The 20142-nt window shown below is 38.8% G+C and overlaps 1 protein-coding gene and 1 long non-coding RNA gene across 3 annotated transcripts in view; both read right to left on the reverse strand.

The window, feature by feature from the left end:
- Window positions 1–521: 521 nt before the first annotated feature.
- Window positions 522–20142, reverse strand: part of GRTP1 (growth hormone regulated TBC protein 1) — a 36482-nt gene continuing 16861 nt past the window's right edge. For both annotated transcript variants that reach the window (XM_026859143.1, XM_026859151.1), the window contains 4 exons: window positions 19724–19820; window positions 3252–3424; window positions 2941–3126; window positions 522–928 (listed from right to left, as the gene is read on the reverse strand). In XM_026859143.1, the coding sequence (XP_026714944.1) occupies window positions 839–928; window positions 2941–3126; window positions 3252–3424; window positions 19724–19820 (546 nt within the window). In that variant the 3' untranslated portion in view covers window positions 522–838. The remainder of the gene's footprint in view (window positions 929–2940; window positions 3127–3251; window positions 3425–19723; window positions 19821–20142) is intronic.
- On the reverse strand, window positions 3433–9989 carry LOC113485759. Its single transcript, XR_003399482.1, has 3 exons — window positions 9977–9989; window positions 6314–6326; window positions 3433–4144 (listed from the first exon to the last, which is right to left on the reverse strand). It is a non-coding gene; the product is annotated as an uncharacterized LOC113485759 (long non-coding RNA).

The following is a 20142-nucleotide window of genomic DNA, read 5'->3' on the forward strand; positions in this document are numbered from 1 at the left end:
ATATAGCACCTGTAGTGCCACCTCAGTATACCAGCACAAAGTACAGTATCTACTTTCAGTATTCCTTACAACAAAGAGAAATGAGTGAGTCAAATTACATGTTACCTACTCTGGTAGAACTAGAAAAATATGAATAAACATATAAATATTAAGAGTGGTTATAGAGGAACTTCTGCTACTGCTTTCTGGAGCCTGGACTTGCACATATTCCCTGCTGCTTTTACCTGAAGAGTCATTATACACTGCATAGAGTAACTGCTATTGAAGATAAAGATCACCTTCTTCATGGCTGCCTTGTCCTGCACTTTACCATATTTGAGTTCCTTAAGTGATAACAGCAAGGAAGAAGGAAGATGCTTATATTCTAGCCAACTATTGACAGTCAGGGAAGAGATCAGATAGATATTCTCTTCACACCAAGAAACAGATTCTGACAAATTAAATTAATTTATTTTGTACAAATGATAGTGGTATCACAGTTAATACAGTAAGAAGGATATATCATTTTATACACCTGGGGGTTTAACATAACAAAATGCCCTGAAAAGACAAGGATTGTGACTTTTTTTTTAAAAGGAGGGTCCTGACACTGATCACATTCTACTCTGAAAACACTTTAATCCTTTAAAAAAACCCCAAACCCACGAGAACAGAACCACCCATTCCAGTTATCAAGTCTAACATACAGTACAAAATGTTAACAACACTTACTTGAAAGGCAGGAAAAATTGGTCAAGTGTCAGTTAACTCATGGAAAGCTTAAAGTGTGCTTTAGTCAGTGCAAATAGAGGAATGTGTCATTGCTGTAGTATCTGACCACCTGGTTAAGTCTGCTGAGTTATCCCTGAGAAAGCACCTTTTCTCTGCAAGTCTCTCGGAGTTTGTTGATTGTTGCCATAGACAAGCTTCCAGGGTCTGTGAATATTTTCTGTGGGCAAAAGGAGAAAATTCTTAGTTAAAGTATTGGCTTTGGAAAACATGCTGGAATCTCACATAATTATCTGAAGTGTGAAATCCCTGTGTTGATATCCACACTGTGACCAGTGCTTACTGCTGTTTGGCTTCCTTGTGATGGGGTAGCATCTTCATCTACTCTGCTGTAAAGACATGGTAAACCTGTAGCTGGTAACAAGTGCTGTAAGTTACACAAAAGCAACAATACAAAAGCTAGTTTGAATATAAGTGTCCACTTAAAATGATTTTAGATGGCATTTGTGTTGGGGTGGTTGACATATTTAGAACATTTTAAGCCATCCTAGGTACTGCTGCAAAGCACAAGTGCATTTCTCATGTGGTGCCAGCACAGGGTGTTCAGGCTCTAGAACACACACATGCAGAAAGGGGTATGTTCCTACTGAAAAAAAAAAAAAAAAAAAAAAATCAATCCCTTGCTATGCCACCTTAGATCTTCTTTCCAAGGCTTTCCAGGGTAGTAATGTATATGGATGTAAGAAGTTGAGCTACTTCAAAAGCCTTCACATATCTGGTTGGTTGGTTTGTTTGTGGTTGTTTGTTGTTTTTTTTTTTTTCTGAGTTGTTGCTTAAGAACAATATATTTATTTCTACTACTTCATCTAAAACTATAGAGCAAGCTGCAAGTTTATGCACTCCAACAGGTAAGATTTGTGGGCCCCTCAGCTCTCTAGTTGTAACTGACAACTCTCGAGACAAGATTATAAATGAGCCAGTTCTGAACAGCATTCTAGTAAAGAAGCCTGCACTGCATTAAGCTAAAAACTAAGGTTTTGTTCAGGCAGAGGGCAACATAAAATACTCAACAGTCATCCCCTCTACTGATGCTAGTATCTGTACTGATGAAAAAAAAACAACCCCAAACATCCAAACTCCAAAGTCTTTCAAAGTTATGTAAGAACCTAACCTAAACTTTTATTTAATTGCCTTCAAAGCCCCCTCACTACAGTAGCCAATACATTTAAAATAAACTGCAAGAGAAAGGTAGTTGATTTTCTAAAAACAGCTGCTATAAAATATAATTAAAGGAGGAGGGGGGAAGTCCTTCAAGGACAAGTGTTTGTATCTCATGCCAATTAACATTTAATGAAACTCTTATTCAAAACCCTTTATGGAATAGGAAAAACCCCTCAAACATCTCCCTTCTAAACTAAAGCTCCACCTGCAATTTATGTTACTTTAAAGACTCAAACACTAGTAATAAGCTTATTTTTCTTCTGTATGAGCAAAAATGAATTGTAACATGAATGACATCCTACTATGACAGACCTATGCACAGAGCTCCGACATGAGCATGAAACTCTTTTTGGGGTAAGAGTCACCTGCTGGGATGGAGTTTCGTGCACGCTAGGCAAACAGTGGTAGTGGAGGTGGCCAAGTGTTTTATGACAGATGTGCTCCTGATACATTTTTGGAGCTAACATCTTTTACATTTCCATCTTCTGAGTTAAGATCTAAATCTAATGTTCTATACAGATTTGGCATCCAATCTATTAATAATTTACAAGAAAAATTCTTATTTTGGAAATAAGAAGTTGGTGCTACCTTTTTGTTATAAACAGAACAAAATATTCTGATACTATAAAGATTTATCAATGCAAGTTTAAAGCTCACTTTGTGTCTACAACACTCCATTATGGTTCATAATCCATAGTTCACTGAAAGAATGCACTAAAGTTATTTTTGTAGTCAGATTTCCTGCCTTCTGGTAAAAAGGGCAAAAAGCCTTTTTTTTTCCCCTGTACAACAGATACTGTGAATGGATTGCTATATATAGATTTAGATAATAATTCTTTTTTAAAAATTCTTAGAAAGGTTGGAGTTTCTTATGTAAAAACATTCTTCATCCCTTTGGCAATTCCCACAGTATATTTCTCCTAACTGTATCCATCTGTTCCTACTGAGCAAAACATTTTAAAGTCAGTCTTGTTTTTACTTTCTAACACCTAAAAGCTGCAGAGATTTTACCTGCATGAAGCTGTGACACTCTGTTACAAATGTTCCTTTGGTGATCTGCTTAAATTTGTCACAAATGTCAGGGAAATTTGTGGCTTCCAAAATAAAAGCTTGGTGTTGCTTAATTAATGTTAAGGCCACACGGAAGATGATCTTTGACCCTTCATAGAATAAACAATCCCATATTCGGAGCACAGTCTGTAGAAAAGGAGAGAATTCAGATTATAGCTTCTTGATTTCCAGTAGGTAATTACTTACTAAAGCAGTACCAATGAAACAACAATTGCAAGTGTATATGAAGAGAATTTTATGTTACCAATTACCTCTACTGGAAGAATGTCAATGAACAAGCATATAAACCAGCGTGACACTACTAGGGTCCACATTACTCCATGTCTTTCCATCAGCTCTGCCACAGCTGGAACTTTCATTTTCACAAGTTCTCCAAGGACTTCCTGATCAGTTTTCAGGCCCAACATTGCAGGGCTGTAATAATCTTGGAGAGAAGAAACCAAAATTCAGGAATCTGTGGACATGATCTTTCCACGACAAAGAGAATGTCCTGTGCAGCTGAGTATATAAAGGCATGTTGAGTCTGTGAATCCCAAGCTGATGTAAATTAAACCATGAAACAAAGATGTCTGCACTGTGGTCATTCAGACCTTCTCTTTCAGCCAAGGCTGATCCCCCTACACAAACACTCCATTCATGCCTACCAAAGTATCTGCTTTCTCTCTGATGTTTTTTGGCAATTCATTCTTCCTTCCCAAGGAATATAATCTAGGTAGTATTTAACTGCTGGCTAAACTACAGAAGTCTTACTAATATTTAAACAATATAACCACCACCTCCTTCCCATGTGTGGGGGCTGCACACCTCCAGTCCACACAGTACTCAGACAGGTAACAAAAAAACAAACAAACAAAAAAAACACACCAAAAAACTTGTAGCCTTTAGACTGGGTCCAGTCAGGAACTGGAAATACAAACTTCTGAGTGCCAGCTGTGCAGGGGTGCTGTACCACTTCTCCTAGGGTGTGACCTAGCCCTTAAGAGTTTTCTCTTTTTCCCTCTGACCAAGGAATCCACTTTTCATAGAATAATTCCAAAAGGAAGTAAATAACAGACCCCTCAAGGCAACATTTCCTACTTTATTTACCAGCAAGATGGGGGTTAAAATTAGATCTACATCTCCCACACTGCTGGTCATTGCAATCCTTGATGGTTCACTTGTGCTTTGCTGACAAGACATATGTAATTATTTAGTAAAAGAAGTAACTGGTAACACAAGCACCCTCGTATGCGTTTCTTTACTTCACTGATTCTGGAAAGTTGCAATTCAGGTTTCTATAATTTAACTGGTTTCTGCCAAGGTTCCCAGACACACACAACATAGACCAATGGTTCATAGGAAGGTGAAGGAATCAGAAAAACCAAAGTCTGTTTGTCTGAAATTTTTTTAATAAAACTTCTCAGTGCCACAAATTTAAGATGTCCAAATCACACAATAAGTTTATAAACACTTTAATTTCTCTAATGAAATCACAAGAGCAGTTTAATATTCCACTCTTCTGTGTCAAAGGTTTTCTTGACCAGTCTTCCCACTTCAGGAACTATTTGCTCTACATTTGTCCTGTCCAAACTGCAAAACATCTGCAGGAGTTTTTATGATACCAAGGAGCACTGCATTCAAGTTTTAGGAATCAGGCTTTTTGTCCGTGATCCTTATTTTATTTGCTCCCATTGAAGAATGATAGGTACAACTCTACAGACAGAAGAGGCACTGCCACTATATACACTCCTTTAACCATTTGCCTTTCACTTGCTTGGAGGCAAAGCTCTGAGAGCTAAAGCACAAGTAATCCCATGAAAAAGTGTACTAAAACCAGTCACACCATGACCCCAAAGCCAACACAAAAACCTCTTTCTGCATATTTGGTGTTAGTGTTGTGTTCATTTGTGAGCTGGAATGCAGGTAAAAGTAACATTAACTGGCTGAGCCTTTTTTTAAATGCTGCTTTAAGAATAAAGACTCACATTTCAAAAAACAAGCCTTCTCTCACACATCTACAACCCCATTTTTTTTTTTCTTTTTTGTGCTCCTGAGACATCTGAACACTTAAAAGTTCTTCAAGTTACCACTGGCAAGTGTCCTCAGGAGGAAGGACAGCAGCCCACAAGCTCTCTCCTCTGCTGCAATCATCCGATACGCTGAAATCAACAGCAGCTGCTATTTTTAATTTGTTCAGCAAAGTAAATGTCAGGATCTAAGTGAGAACACAACCGGACACTCACCCAGCTTTTTGAAAGCTGGCAAGTAAAAAGTTAACAGCCAGGCAACTTGGAATACTTTACTCCTTGAATTACTGAAGCAGCTAGCAGCAGAAAACCTTGACATAAATGAAAATTTAGTTCAAGTTTGTTACATTGTACTGCTGGACAGAAAGGAAAAAGGCACTATTCATCTATCTGGGGCAGCCTCCTGCCACTCCTTGCTGAGCAGAAGCGGCTCCCATGTGCCCTGGTACACAGCAGTGCAACCTTCAGCCCAGCACTGCCACAAAACAAACAGGGGGAGGGATTAACGATTTTATGCAAATGCCAATAACTGAGTAGCACGTTTTTTCCAAGATATTAGCTGTCAGTTCACAACAGAAAGAAGTTACATTAAAAGAATCTGCATCTATATGTAATTATTACACATTAATTATAGTTATGGGGGTATTATAATTATCACACATAATTAATATGTAGTTATAAATTTTAATATATATACTATTATACAGAAATGTACATATATAAAATTAGCTACTCAGATTAAGAAAGCTGCATTTCCAATCATCCAGAAACATTCCTGCAGCATCTCATATTTGTGCAAAACTTACAGATCTTTTACAAGGAACATAAGGGCATTGCATCAGCCCAGAGGATAGTAGAGACCCAACTGTAGGGCTCTAACATCGATCTTCTGAGGGCAGTGTTACCCCGGAGGTGAGCCAGGCCTCCACCCTGGAGCATGCACTCTGCCACACACCAAGTCATCAGGGCTACCACAGGGGTAGCCAGAACTACACAGGTGAGTCAGAAAATGTTCCAGCATCATGCTTGAGCCACCTTTCATGGTCCACAGCTGGTCTCACTAGTGGAAATTATTTTGTAACTTGTGTTGGTGCCTAAGTGCATGGGAACATTTAACCTATACAGCTCTTCTATTCTGTTCTTATTTACTAAGGATGCCCTGTCCCTAGACCTTCTGGAAATGTCCCCACAGCAAAAATCACAGAATCATCTAGGTTGGAAAGGACCTTGAAGATCATCCAGTCCAACCATTAACCTCACACTGACAATTCCCAACTACAGCATATCCCTAAGTGCTATGTCGACACAACTCTTAAATACCTCCAGGGATGGGGACTCCATCACCGCCCTGGGCAGCCCATTCCAACACTTCACAACCCATTCTGTAAAGAAATGCTTCCTAGTGTCTGGTCTAAACAGTCTCTGGTGCAAACTGAGGCCATTCCCTCCATTACCTCCTGTCCTGTTACTTATTACTTGGTTAAAGAGGCTCATCCCCAGCTCTCTGCAACCTCCTTTCAGGCAGCTGTAGAAGGTGATAATGTCTCCCCTCAGCCTCCTCTTCTCCAGACTAAACACCCCCAGTTCCCTCAGCCGCTCCCCGTACGACCTGTGCTCCAGACCCTGCACCAGTTTCATTGCCCTTCTCTGGACACGCTCGAGTCATTCAATGTCCTTTTTGTAGTGAGGGGCCCAAAACTGAACACAGGAATCGAGGGGCGGCCTCACCAGTGCCGAGTACAGGGGTCAGATCCCTTCCCTGTCCCTGCTGGCCACGCTATTGCTGACACAAGCCAGGATGCCATTGGCCTTCTTGGCCCCCTGGGCACACTGCTGGCTCCTGTTCAGCCGGCTGTCAATCAACCCCCCCAGGTCCCTCTCTGACTGGCAGCTCTCCAGCCACTCCTCCCCAAGCCTGTAGTGCTGCTGGGGGTTGTTGTGGCCCAAGGGCAGCCCCTGGCATTTGGCCTCATTGAAACTCCTCCAGTTGGCCTCAGCCCATGGCTCCAGCCTGTCCAGGTCTCTCTGCAGAGCCTCCCTGCCCTTGAGCAGATCAACACTCCCATCCAACTTGGTGTCATCTGCAAACTTGCTGCTAAATCCTTCAGCTCTCTCTTGCTGCAAACATTTCAGTGTTCCCTATTTTCTTCATCTTTTATAATTGGCTGCTCTGCCCAAAATCTCTCCCTAAAGTCAAGATATCCTTGTTTATAAACAAGTCTCCACAAGCCTAACCCCTCACCACAAAGCTGTTTTTCACAAGATACTGTGCAAATTAATTTTACTCACCTACTATCAAAATACAGTAGCTTTATATTCCTTCTTTATCTTATCTTACACATTATTTGTAATTTCTAGATTTTTTTACCATCCACGTTTAATTGGTGTATTATTTTTACCTCTCAATAATCTAGCAAAATACTGAGCAGTTGATCCAGAACAGACCCAAGTCAGTAACTGCTGTCAATCTGCCACTTACCAATTTAAGATATATACATAGGCTAATTATATTATGTATCTATTGATCCAGGTAGGAATGTCCTCTATGTATCATCCTCCTGAAAAAAACACATAGCTTCCTTTTATTCTTCAATCAAACGGAAGTGAGAGCATTAACATTTAGGTGATTGTGCACTACATTACTTTTCATCGTATCTTCTTCTGGAAGGCAAATGAAATATTGTATTATAAATTATTACGGTCTTCTATTAAATTAACTTCCAGAAAAATCTCTAGATGAAAATTATGGAGTTTCCTATTGGAAAACCTGTCTCCAAGCTCTTTTGTAAACTGGTCCTAGGGTTTCCTTACTTTCCTCTTGGCTTTCCTTTGCCTGTTGCTTTCCCATGTGTACCTGCTTTGCTTAGTCTTGTCATTCCTGGTGCCTGCCTGTGAATTTGCTAAGTTTAACAGTGCCCAAGAATGTAGCAAAGGTCAATGCAAGCAGCACCTCACATAGAATTCACCTCACCAAGTGCCCCTTCCTCAGAGTTCTGACCTCAAAGAGCATCTCTGCCGGGATCATCAGCTTCTCTTCCTCTTGGAGTCAAGCAGCAAAAAGGAAAAGCCAGCTTCACCAACTGCCAGGTATTTTATTGCTACTGTACAAGTCAGGTGACTAGATGAAGGGACTTTTTCCTTGTTTAAAGGGCTTTTTGTAACTAACACTGAACTGACTGGCATGCTGTCACTGAGCTTGAAACTCTGTTCTGGCTCAGCATCTGGCAAAGAGCTATTCCTTAGGGAGACAGTGAAATGTAGCTTGTCACAATAATTAGTACCTCTCTGAATCCTACCAGGATGTCCAGGACTAAGCTTGTGCTCTAGAGCAGTAATGAGATTTGCAGGAAATAAGGATAAAGCTTGTAGGGACTGTATGACCTTGTTCTCCGTTACAAATAGATTAAGAGGTTCCAAAAATAAAAGTTTAAGAAGCAGTTCTCTTATAGCCTTGAATTACCTCTACAAGTCAGAGCTGCAGAAGTTAAAAAAGAATCCTTTAACTCTTTTGTGCATATGTCAGGTTAAATATAAACGCTCCTACTGGAACTAACATGATATGCATTCTTACTGTTATAGAAATACTCAAGAAGACCTCAGCTCTGCTGCTTATCTTCCAGCATTTCTAACTGTTATTTCAAGAGCATATATAACCCAGCCTGGGACAAACCCAGTGATTTGTCTTGGCAATCCAATTTAACCAAACAAAAATTAAAAATCAGCTGGTTTAACTTTTCTTACAGTCATGAGCAATGGAAAGTATTTTCTTCACAAGAATATAACGTCCATGAGAGCCATGGCAGGGGAAGGGGATTAATGTTCTCTCTCCCCCCAAAAACAAGCAAAAATGGTTCATTTTTATGCCAACATGCAGCATTCAAAAATGTCTCCTTGCTGTAGATTCACATTACCATTTGCTACCAGACTTCACTGGAATCTAGAAGGGACAAACAGAGCAGGCCTCAACGCTGGCAGGCAAAAGCAGATGTTGCCATGAACAGATTGGCCAGCTTAATGAAAAAACACTCAAGTTCTACATTTCAAGTCAGAACAGAAACAGATTCTACCACGTGTCTTTGTGGGAAAAAAAGTCCTATAAAAAAATCCTTCATTATAAAACTTAACTGTTTGCATGTTACTGAACAGAGGGATTATTTTAAATAACCTTGGCAGCACAAAACTTTTCTTTCCAAAAAGATACACTATCATAGCTGAGTTTATAAACATCATGCAACACATATGGAATGAGTTTCATCACTTCAGCTACAGAGGTCAAACTAGATTACAATAGCAGTCCCTTCTCACCTGCAGAGCATCTAAATACCATTTATGCTATTCCTACACAATTTATTGACTCACTCATTCTCTTTGCTGGTGACTGTAAGCCTGCTTTGTCCATGAAGGCAGGGCTATTGTATTTCTACTATGGGATAGTCCAAGAAGGTGCAACAGATCCTGTAAAAATCTACATCATAAGCCTGGCATAAAAAGTTGGACAACCTTTGGGAGGAAATCAGAAAGTCACAACAGGAAGAGGAGGAAAACCAAGAGTACTGCAAATTCTTTTTGCAATAATCAGGCCAAAGTGGCCCCCTGCAGATGTCCTGCCCAAAGCAATATCCTGCAGATACGTGGTTAAGCAGCAATCTGAACTCCTAATTATGTTATTTGTAAGACACAAATTCATAATCTTCCACAGAACTGAGAAGAAATCCAACAAACAAACAAAACAACCAAAAACAGGCTCAAGCTGTATTTTTTTTCCTTCATTGAACCAAACCAAACCAGAATTTCCATCCTGAGGTAGTAAACTCACACCTGAACCAGCAGTAGCTGTATCATTCACAATTAAATATTAGCTTTAAAAAAAACCCCAACCCATAAGCAAGCCCAATTCATTTTGCATGGCAGAGCTACCTTGAATGCAAGCATTTTATGGATGCTTATTGGTTGTGATACTGAGATTACACAAAATTTAGAACAACATTATTCTGAGAAATTATTTACTATTAACGCCTTTTCATCAAGCACAAAAAGGCAATGTTTGATTGTTTCTACTTAATTCCATCTGCCTGTCTTCATCTTTTGCTTCTGATCCCAAACTTGGAAACATAGATCCTGTGGAGCAGAAAGAGCCCTTTGGTTTCCTATTTGCATTTCACACAGCACAGTGGGATTGTGAGCAGATGTAGTAGCCACCATTTGAAAAGTGAAGAAGGATCCTTGTTAATTATAAAGACAATGGAGAGAAAGGCAAAGATGATATCCTTCCAGATTTTACAGAAGGCAGAGATGAAATATATTAAATACTCCGTGGGTAACCTCTCAGAGAAAACAAATTGAAATTCGCAGCGTGTTAGAAAGCACAAATGCAACTTTCAGACATTCTAGAGAATGAAACTGGCTAGGGTTTTTATTATTTTTTGGTTTAAACACTAACTGTTATGTGCTGCTCAGTAGAGATATATACGTCATTAAAAACTAGTCTAGATTAAAGTTAAAGCTACCAAAGCACTCTTGTACAGATAAGATATAACTCTGAGCAAAATGCTGTTGGCCTATTCTCCTTTCTTCTCTATCCCCTGTCTTTGTATCCACTACCACTGGAATTGCTCCTTTTGTGGATAGTGGTTTATTCCATAGTATCAGGGAGGTGATAGATACCAACGGATACAGGTTATTCAAATGGCCTGGTCCGACTCCAGTCATTGCACTCTATGAATTCTGACAGTCCAAAGAATTGCAGAAAAAGCCTTTGGAGAAGGCTGCAGTTTACTGGGTTGATGATGGTCCCAGGAGCCAAGGCTTTTAATTCACAAACTCACTTTGACAGAGTTTTAACACCAATTTCCTTAAATGAAAAGGAAAATCATGAAAAAGCACTGAAGATTACCACAACTACTTATCATGCCTGCAGAGGAAACAAACTTTTTAAATTTTTTTGTAAAAATAAGTTTATAATTGTACAGTGAGTCTTAATGGCTGATGACTTCAGTTGAATAAGAATTCCTGGATCTGTGGCTTTTTTAATTCCTCTATGTGATTAGGAAGAATGGCAATTTTATCAGTTCACCACACTGACAAGATTATTCTTAACATTTCAGCACAAAACACAGCATTATCTTGCACTTGAGAATCAGCTCTTTACAAGAACACTACAGATTGAGCACCTTACTTAAATGGCTGGGACAGAAGCAAGAGGCTTAAAATACAGAGCTGGACAGACACATACAGTTATAGCCTGATACTTAGAGAGGGAAACCAATCCAACACTTGAGTCTGAAGAGAATGAAAGCCACAAATCCTCTTATTTCAAGCTGGAAGAAGCTAACAAGAGAATTAACTTTAATCCTGAAGCAACAGGTTTTAAAACTACAAGAAGAACAAATGAGACTTTTTCACTAGCTATAAATTGAAACCTTATTAAAGCATTCAAGTATTTTGAACATAACACACATGTATCAACCAAGGTTGTACTTCCAAGCATCTCTCTGAAACCGAACAGTCACTTCTCGTACATTTAGGTAGACAAAAGTTACCACTGTGCTCTGCACATTATTTTCTTCATGTGATTTCCTTTACTCCCAAAGCACATCTCCCTTCACAAACACATTCTTTATGTAGCCACCTATGCTACATATACATTAGATATTGTTTCAAAATATAGTATGTCTGATGTCAGTGCTTCTTTATAATATTCCATATTAAAAAACCCCAAACTTGACAATATGGTTGAACAACTCAAAATAACAATTTTGCAGTATCTTAAGTTGTAAATACAACAAATCCAGAGTAAGCACATCTTAGCTCAGGAAAAGCCAAAGTAATCCTTGGATATTTCCACTACTGAAGGAGAGAGAGTATGTCATCTCTATATATGACATCAGCAAACCTGAGGTTAGAAAACTGCATCCACCTCTGATACTCACATTTAAGGCAGGAAGCTGAAGAACAGGAAAGGATGTGAAAGAAAGGGTTACAAATACTACTTACAAAAATTGAGCTCTGTAAGGAACTTCTTTATTTGTAGAATTTATGCAAGGAAAATTAAAAGCAAACTTGACCACTTCACTGAGAAAGCACCCTAGGTATCATGGGCTTTTCAATATAGTAAAAGAAAGTCTTAAAAAAGAAGCAATTGCTACAAGTTAAGACAAGATAAATTCCAATAAAGTATATCAAACATTTTAAATAGAGTGATTTATAGTTTGAATATACTACTAGGAGTGCCAGTAGGGTTTTTCTTTCAGACCAAGTTTGGGACTTTTCACAAAGACAAGCTCTAGCCAAACAAGTCTGCTGCAGAGGGAATGGGAGGAAATACTATTGTTTCCTCAGCTGGCTTCTTGTACAACAAATCCAGTTACATTTCCAGTTTCATAAGTCTTGGCATTTAACACATGGATTACTTCAAGCATATGAATACATCTTATGGGGATTTACAAGTTAAAATACAAACCTGTATATTAGGATCTACATTGAGTGCCCCTAACAGCATTATACGTTTGTCAGCAATTATATTATGCTTCCTGCTGAAGTGACATATTCGTGAAGGCTGCATTATTAAAATTTTATTGAATGTACAGAGCCCTGGCTGACCATTAGAAGGTCAAAAAAGTGCTATGAAGAACAAAATATGCTACTCTAGCTTAGTGTCTCTGACACTTTAATTATACAGTTAAAATAGCACAATCCTTTCAACATGGAGACAGCTCTGTCAAAAGTATAGTTTCAATACCACATGCACATTAGTGCTTTCACAACTGGAGCCATTACCTAAAACTAAAAAAACCCATCCCTACAACATGGCTATTCCAGTAAAACATAAAGCACAAAGTAAGCCAGCCTTATGCTGCATGCTAAGACTTGGCCACTGTTTTTTGCTGGTTTGTTTTTTTTGTTTTGGGTTTGGGTTTTGTTTGGTTTTGGTTTTATGGTGTAAAAAGAGGGGTGTGGGGGGGTGTCTCCTCTTGCAAACGCATACTTCTATGTTTCCACCACTCTACCTACCCTACTCCTTTGTACCCAGCCAGGGAATTCTACTTTTGGTCAGTCCTAACTGAATTAAATTTTCATTTGAAAAGTTTATTTTGCTGGTGGCTTTTGAAATGGATGAAACTTTGATTTACTGGGGAGATAAACAGGCAAATATCATTGCTTGCACAGATAGCCAGAGGCTGCAGTCCTGTCCAGAGTAGTGCCACAGGAGGCTTCTGAAGATCTCAAGTTCCACATAATGGAATTATATTAATACAAGTCTTGTCTGCCAGAGGGAAAGAGGCATACTTGACTTTGAGTGGAAGAAGTCATTTAGGTCCTGATTCTAATGTAAATACAGCCATATCAAGAAACACAATATTGTTTAGCATTTTAAAATGCTACAGGTCTCTTTGCTGCATACCTGAAACTTAGCATGTTTCCTCACAATTGTAAGGATAACAACATGTATATTCTTGTCATGTACAGGAAACTTCTGTTTTAGACAAAACTAAGATTTCTACCCAAATACCTAAAGCACACCTAAATATTGTTCTTTTATTGATGAGGCTTGTGATTGAGGGTGGGGTACAATACATACAGGAAATAAATTATTCCAAAAGTCTAAATATATGTATAATTTTAAAGAAGAAATACATCAGTTACTTCCTGCTTGCTCAAGTTTCCCAAATCCCCTAGCAGTTCAGATTTATAAGTAATAAGCATTTCAGGCTTATCATGGTTTCTAAATGCAGACACATGATGACTCCTACATTCCACCTTCACCTTAACAGGACACTGCACACTTAATTCCTAGGTAAATACAACCAACCTCTAATGTTCAAAGATTAATGCTTTCACCATGGCTGCTAGTTAACAGTAAAGCATGTTGGGGTCCCATATTTCAAAACTCCTAATTATTCAGCCTATCAGCCAAGCATTCCTCTTTCCTAGTAGTAGATGCGATGTCAGAGGCTACGGCTTCACATGCCATCACAGAGGAACTCTCTGCCAGCTCATGGCCCTGTAGCTGGGTGCTACCAGAAGAGGAAGCTAATGAAACAGCCCAGAACTGATCAACCTGCTGAAATATGAGCTGATGGTGCTATAAAAAAAAAAAGCTTGGTTATCAAAAACTATTTTGCAAACAAAGTCATGCATATTATGCCTAGCCTTACAAGGAGCTTTCCACCCCAAAGAAACATGGCTGTGGTGCTCGAGCATTCTCTGTGAAAAGACATGCTTTTCATCAGAAGTCTCCTTCACAGGCTGCAAATTCAACTCCACATTACTACTATTCAGGTCTAGCACTATCTTTTAGCTACACAGACGAATAAAACGCTTCATGTGAAACAAAGTTCCACCCTGCTTTGGAGAAGCACATCTTAAAAGACACAGCTGCCTAGCCAGTTCTGTATTCAGAGGTTTGCTGGCAATATCCAGAGTATTAAAATAGATTCAGACACAAGAGCAAAATAAATACATGCTTAACTGCAATTAAAAGCAAGCAGTCTAAACAGAAATACTGTAAAGGTAACACAGCATTCTGCATTTCTCAAGTGGCCCTTCCCTTCAAACCTGGAAGTCTGTATGATGGACTTCAAAGAATTTTATCACATGAATCATTTGAAAGAGAAGGATATACAAGAGTTTGAAACATAACTATGTTATTATAGAGTTCAAATATTCATGTCTACTACTATGCCTAATCTCTTATGCAACAGCACCTGCAAGTTTGTGGCTGATACAATTAAGAACCACAGAAAGGTCAAAACAGAAACACGTTAGATACTATTATCTCAACGTGCAGACATTTGACTTAACCAGCAGTCACTAAGCTACCCACCAAAGTGGTATCTTGCATTGCACCTTGTATTCTTGCAGATAATGCCAGTTAGTTTAGTGCTGTCTACTACTTTTGTGACTATTATATCATTCAAAACTCTGTTCTTATTTTTAATTATTGATAAACCACCAGGCAGTACATGTGTGTAAAATTTTTAAAAACCAAAAGGCTAAGAAATACCAGGCTGAAGGAAGGTTGTTAGACTGATCCTTGGAAGAATGCTTGTAAACTACACTTCATGTAAGAAATGTATTAATGATGGAGAAAAAGAAAAAGCTGGTATTTGTGTTAACAATCTGAAACCCAGAGATACTGTTCCATGTTGATACACGAAGCACAACAGAGTAACATAGTGAAAAGACTGGAGTAAGAGAGACATGGTGATATTTATAACAAGGACAAGAATGTGCAAATAAAGGTCAGCAAAAAGGTGTTATGAATTCCTATAAGCTGTGGAAAAAGCATCTGTTGACAGTGAGAAAGGAGCAATAGCATATGCATTATTGCTGAGATCATAAATCAAAACCAGAGTGCCACAAGGGAAAAAAGGCAAGGAGATCCTACAGTTTTTCCCTCTTAAATAAGACCTTTTCAGCTGTGAAAAAGAGAAATAATGCCACTGCATAAGGCACTAGCAAATCTCCCACTGAAAAAAAGAAGGGTGCCATTGTGATTAAAGTAAATTTGAACTGGAACAAGCACACAAAATAATTATTAGGCTAAAACAGGAACATAGAGTTTCATGCAAGAAGAGCTTGACTGTAGCATCTTAGTAATACAGAAAAACTGTAAAATTAATTGACTGTATCCTACAAACACATGAAAGGTAAGCACAAGAGGGGGACTTTATTTTACCCCCAAAAGTCATAATTCGCATAAGAATAAAAGGATAAAAAACTGGCCATGAACAGGCTAGCACAGAAATCATAACACCTCTCAATCACTGGAGGAGTACTCTACAGTTGGTTTTCAGTAAGAGTAAATAACTCCATTATAATAGTCCAGTAGACTAATTGGAGTATACCTTGATAAACACTGCTGCTTTCAGACTGAGAACCACTGAAGTGAGGGGAAAAAGAAAATTAAAAATCGTTCTTCTATATATAAGCATAACTGCCATGCTAAAGCAAGTTCAAGTTGTCAAGTTTTTCTTCTCAAACTCACCGTTTGATCACAAACATGTAAAATATGACAAATATGCTCCTTAAATTACATACCAAAGTACCACAGCTAAAAAGTTCCCACCTACCTGATGCTTTCTAAAGCAACCTCCCCAATTATTTCCTCACCAGAACAAAAAGATTTCTCAACAAGAAGCAGAGTGATGATCAGAAACACTAGAGCTACGCTGAATACATATTGCAGACATATCCACTCTGAGCTCAAATTGAATCCATATTGCTTCTTGTGGGCAATACCGTCTGCTCCAGCCATCTGTTTTGAATGAACCAGGGAATAAAAGATCTTCGTAACACCCAAAACTTCAGTTAAACAAATAATTCTCTTTCCCCTTGCTGTGTTTAAATGAGATGCACTCCTAATCCCTCCAAATCCCTGGTTGAGCAGCTGACAGACACAAAAGGGAGCAGCCTAGGGGCTTGCCTTCAGCAGGAGCATCTTTCTGTCCTCACCCAGCAACACTACGTTCAGGCAGGCGAATAGCATGCACACAACTTCAACAAACCAAACCGTGATTGTTTCTGGCTTGCTCTTCCTACTGTGCTAACTGTATGAGTTTAACAGAACAATTCAGCCACAGAACCTCTGCTGATGGGGTCCTACTCCCAAATTGTCCCCCTTCTGTCAGTGGGTGAAGCAGTCACACCTGCATAATATTCTGTGGTACATTCCTCCACACAGACCTAAAAAACAGTACAAGTGGGGAGGCAAGGCATAGCTTTGGGAGCCCTTCTCCGTCACTTCCCCGGAAAGCTGCCACTAATGCCCCCCATCTGTCACATTCTACATTTTTCAATCAATGACATTGATCTGTGGCTGGCTTGGTTCATCTGCTGACCAAAAAAATGCTGTCAGCATCAAGGTACTGGAGCAGCTGCTTAATATAATTAAATGCTTGTGGGCAAGGGAAAAGAAGCATTCATAGGGACACTGCAGAGGGCAGAGACGGGATTTCTAAACTGTCCTAAATCATCACTGATTTAACTGGCAACAACAGAACATACTTGAAATGAGGACATGACCTGAAGGCATAGCTGTTATAATGAAAGAGGAAAACATGTAGATTATAATGCAAACAGATAAAGAAAAGAGCATCAATGAAACCAAAGGAAAAATGTTGGCTAATCAAACTGTTAGCTTCCAAGAAAAAAATGATTGCTACTTTTCCCTCTGAAGATCTGGAGAATATATATTTCTGTTTCCCCAACAAATAATTACAGGACTTTAAACTGAAATGTGCTGTATCTTGCACCTTTAACAGAAGGCTAGTACTTACCTGAGTTTATGGATACAGTCTGACTGATTTTCTCTCACATATACACACACAATATTTCACTGAAATTATGCAAATAATTTTATCCATCATGCTTTGAATTGTATAAAGGTAAAATTCAAGCATGATATAGGAGGTAATGGGAATAAAAGGGGAAAAAAAAATTAATGGGGGGAAGGGAAGCATCAGCAACATATTTTCTGATAATTAAGCCTTATATACTTAATACACATCTTTTACTACTACCCTATTCATACTACCCTAACTTGGGCTCATGTTGAGGCACACAAGTTGGAAGGAACACCTCTCAAAACTGACTGTGGAGGGGAAAGGGGCACACTCAGATCAGCAGTTCTGATCAGATATCCCCTTCCCCACTGATTATCAAAGAAACATAAGCACATGTGTTTCTAACTTCAGCATCTCAGATGGATGCCTGTATTGGATGTGCTGAACTCAGGCCAAAGTCTGTAACAAGACTCTTGTTACGGGGTAGTAAAAATAGATCTATAAATACAAGTAAGTGTACATCTTCTTTACACACAGTAACTGCCTTTCACATTATGAGTTTCTTCTCATCACCAGTGCTACGGACATAAGGTAAGTTCAACAACTAAGAGGACAAAACAAGAGCAACTTCTGTCATTTAGGTAGCAGCAAAGTACAGAAGGATATACAAGAACAACTAAAGGAAGCTCTCTATCAAAAGCAATGAATAAAAAATTCTGAATCTACTCCCTTGTTGCAAATGAAAACATATAAGATTTAACAGCAAAATTTGCCACACATCACTTTGCAGTGAAACCTGCCTTTTACTGGGGGCCTTATCCCTCACACAGTGATGTAAATGGAAAGACATGCAGTGATGGCAGACAGGGGCAGGTCATGTGGTAGACAGCAGCCCTCAAGTCTCCTACCTGTTTGCACAGCTTATAGTTCTCAAAGCTAAACAAAAGCAACACAGTTGATTATTCTCTAGACTATTTTTATAACTTGAAAGTAAACTTCAAGGCTGCAAACCCTCAAATATTCGCAGACTGATTCAACAAGTCATAGCACTCCCAGACTGTCTCTCAATCTGCAAATGAAGTCCAACCACTCTGCAAGGAAAACCTAGGTTCCTATAGGGTGTATTTAGTGTAAAAGATCATTTCTTACCATCATTCAAAAGCAGTAGAAGACTTCATTAGCTCTTTTTGCTTCTTTCGCAAAGTCTTTACCTTCTGTTCAATAAGGAACCAAAAATTATATGCTTTTTGTTTGTTTAATCTTAAACAAGGACAGAAAGAAGCAAAAATGGAAGTATCAACATTGATGTCCTTGACCAGGACTTAGTTGCCACTGTAATACTGAATTCAGCCTCTCACCATTTCGGATAAAGATCTATTCAAAAGCAAAACTGGGCTAATAGGGAATAGAAAAATTAGTCTCCCATTCTGAGTATGGCTTTACATTAAGGGTGTAGCTGTAGTCAGTCCTGTGCGATACTAAGGGGAATTCATGATGAAACCATTCTTCCTCTGTAATTAAATCCCAAGAAAGAGTATTCCCAAATGGATTTCATAGGGGTGTAAGACATAGCTGTGCCTGATGTATGATGTATTTTAAAGCCAGAAGCAGACATGTGGCAAGATTCAGCTTATACATGGGGCAATATTCAGTATATAAACACCTCCGGCAAACCCAGGGATCAGGCAAGGGAACCTAGAGAGATAATGAACTGACCAGATGTAGACATTGTCTATAGCTTAGGGTGTGCTGAATTTCCCTCTGGACTCTGTTGACCAGCCTGGCTAGATGACCACTGAGTGTAACAGAGCTTTGATAACTTCACATACACAGACAGAGATTTGTTTGCTTTGTTGCATAATCACAAGTGTGCAAAGTGCCCAAGATATCCCAGCTCAGAAGTGGGGGACACAGCAGAAACTAACACACCTTACCAAATACCTCTGAAGAAAGCTCATGCTGCCTCCACTCAAGGAGGCAAACCACTGAGAATTCCTACTTCAGGCTCAGTACTCAAACTGTGCCCATCTCCCATCTTTGCTCTGCAGTCACTGCTTCATCTGTGTCTCATATCATATTACTGCAACCAGAAGTGCCAAACCACAGACACCCTCCTGAATCCTGTTCCCCACCATCGTACTGCTATAGGAAGACATCTACCTAACAGGTATAAGTAGGGAGAAGTAAGACTGCCAATTAACATACGCATAAACCACTGCATCAAGACTAAGATCTGACTATAAAACTGACATGTTCTGCCTGTGCGCTCTGTCTTTCTTTGTCCTTTGTTCTGTGTCTCCTGAACCCCTTCAGTCCATGCAAGTCTATTTTAAAATCTAAAACCTCTTAAAAAAAAAAAAGGAGAAGAAAGCAAAGATAATATAAAAGCCAAACTCCAATATACAAATACAGCTATATATGTTTTTAATATACCAGGCAATATTCTTCCAATAAGAGCATCTAGCAACCAAAAGGACTCCTCTTCATTCTTTGTAATAAGAATCAGGTATCCAGCTATGAAGTTCATGCCCTGAAATAGAAAGAATGGTTTTAAGATGCATAAACTAGAAACTCTTTAAGATAAGTGTATTTCTTTTGATTAAGGACTATATTACTACAGTTCTACAAAGTGGGCATATTAAGTAAAATCTAGTAATAAATGCCACCAGTGGAGTAAGCTGTTAAACCTGCATAACAGCTAACAAGAATTATTAACAAAGATCAAGGAGAGAAAAATGAAAATAAAAAGCTTAGTAGTCTCTAATTTACCTTTTTTTTTTAAAAAAAAAAATCACAAAGCCCTCTCCCAGTGTAACTGGAGACTGCTTTGATCAGAACCAAAACACAGCTGT

This window comes from Athene cunicularia, assembly GCF_003259725.1.
Source record: "Athene cunicularia isolate RWA chromosome 1 unlocalized genomic scaffold, athCun1 chr1_part1, whole genome shotgun sequence".
NCBI classification, from domain to species: Eukaryota; Metazoa; Chordata; class Aves; order Strigiformes; family Strigidae; genus Athene; species Athene cunicularia.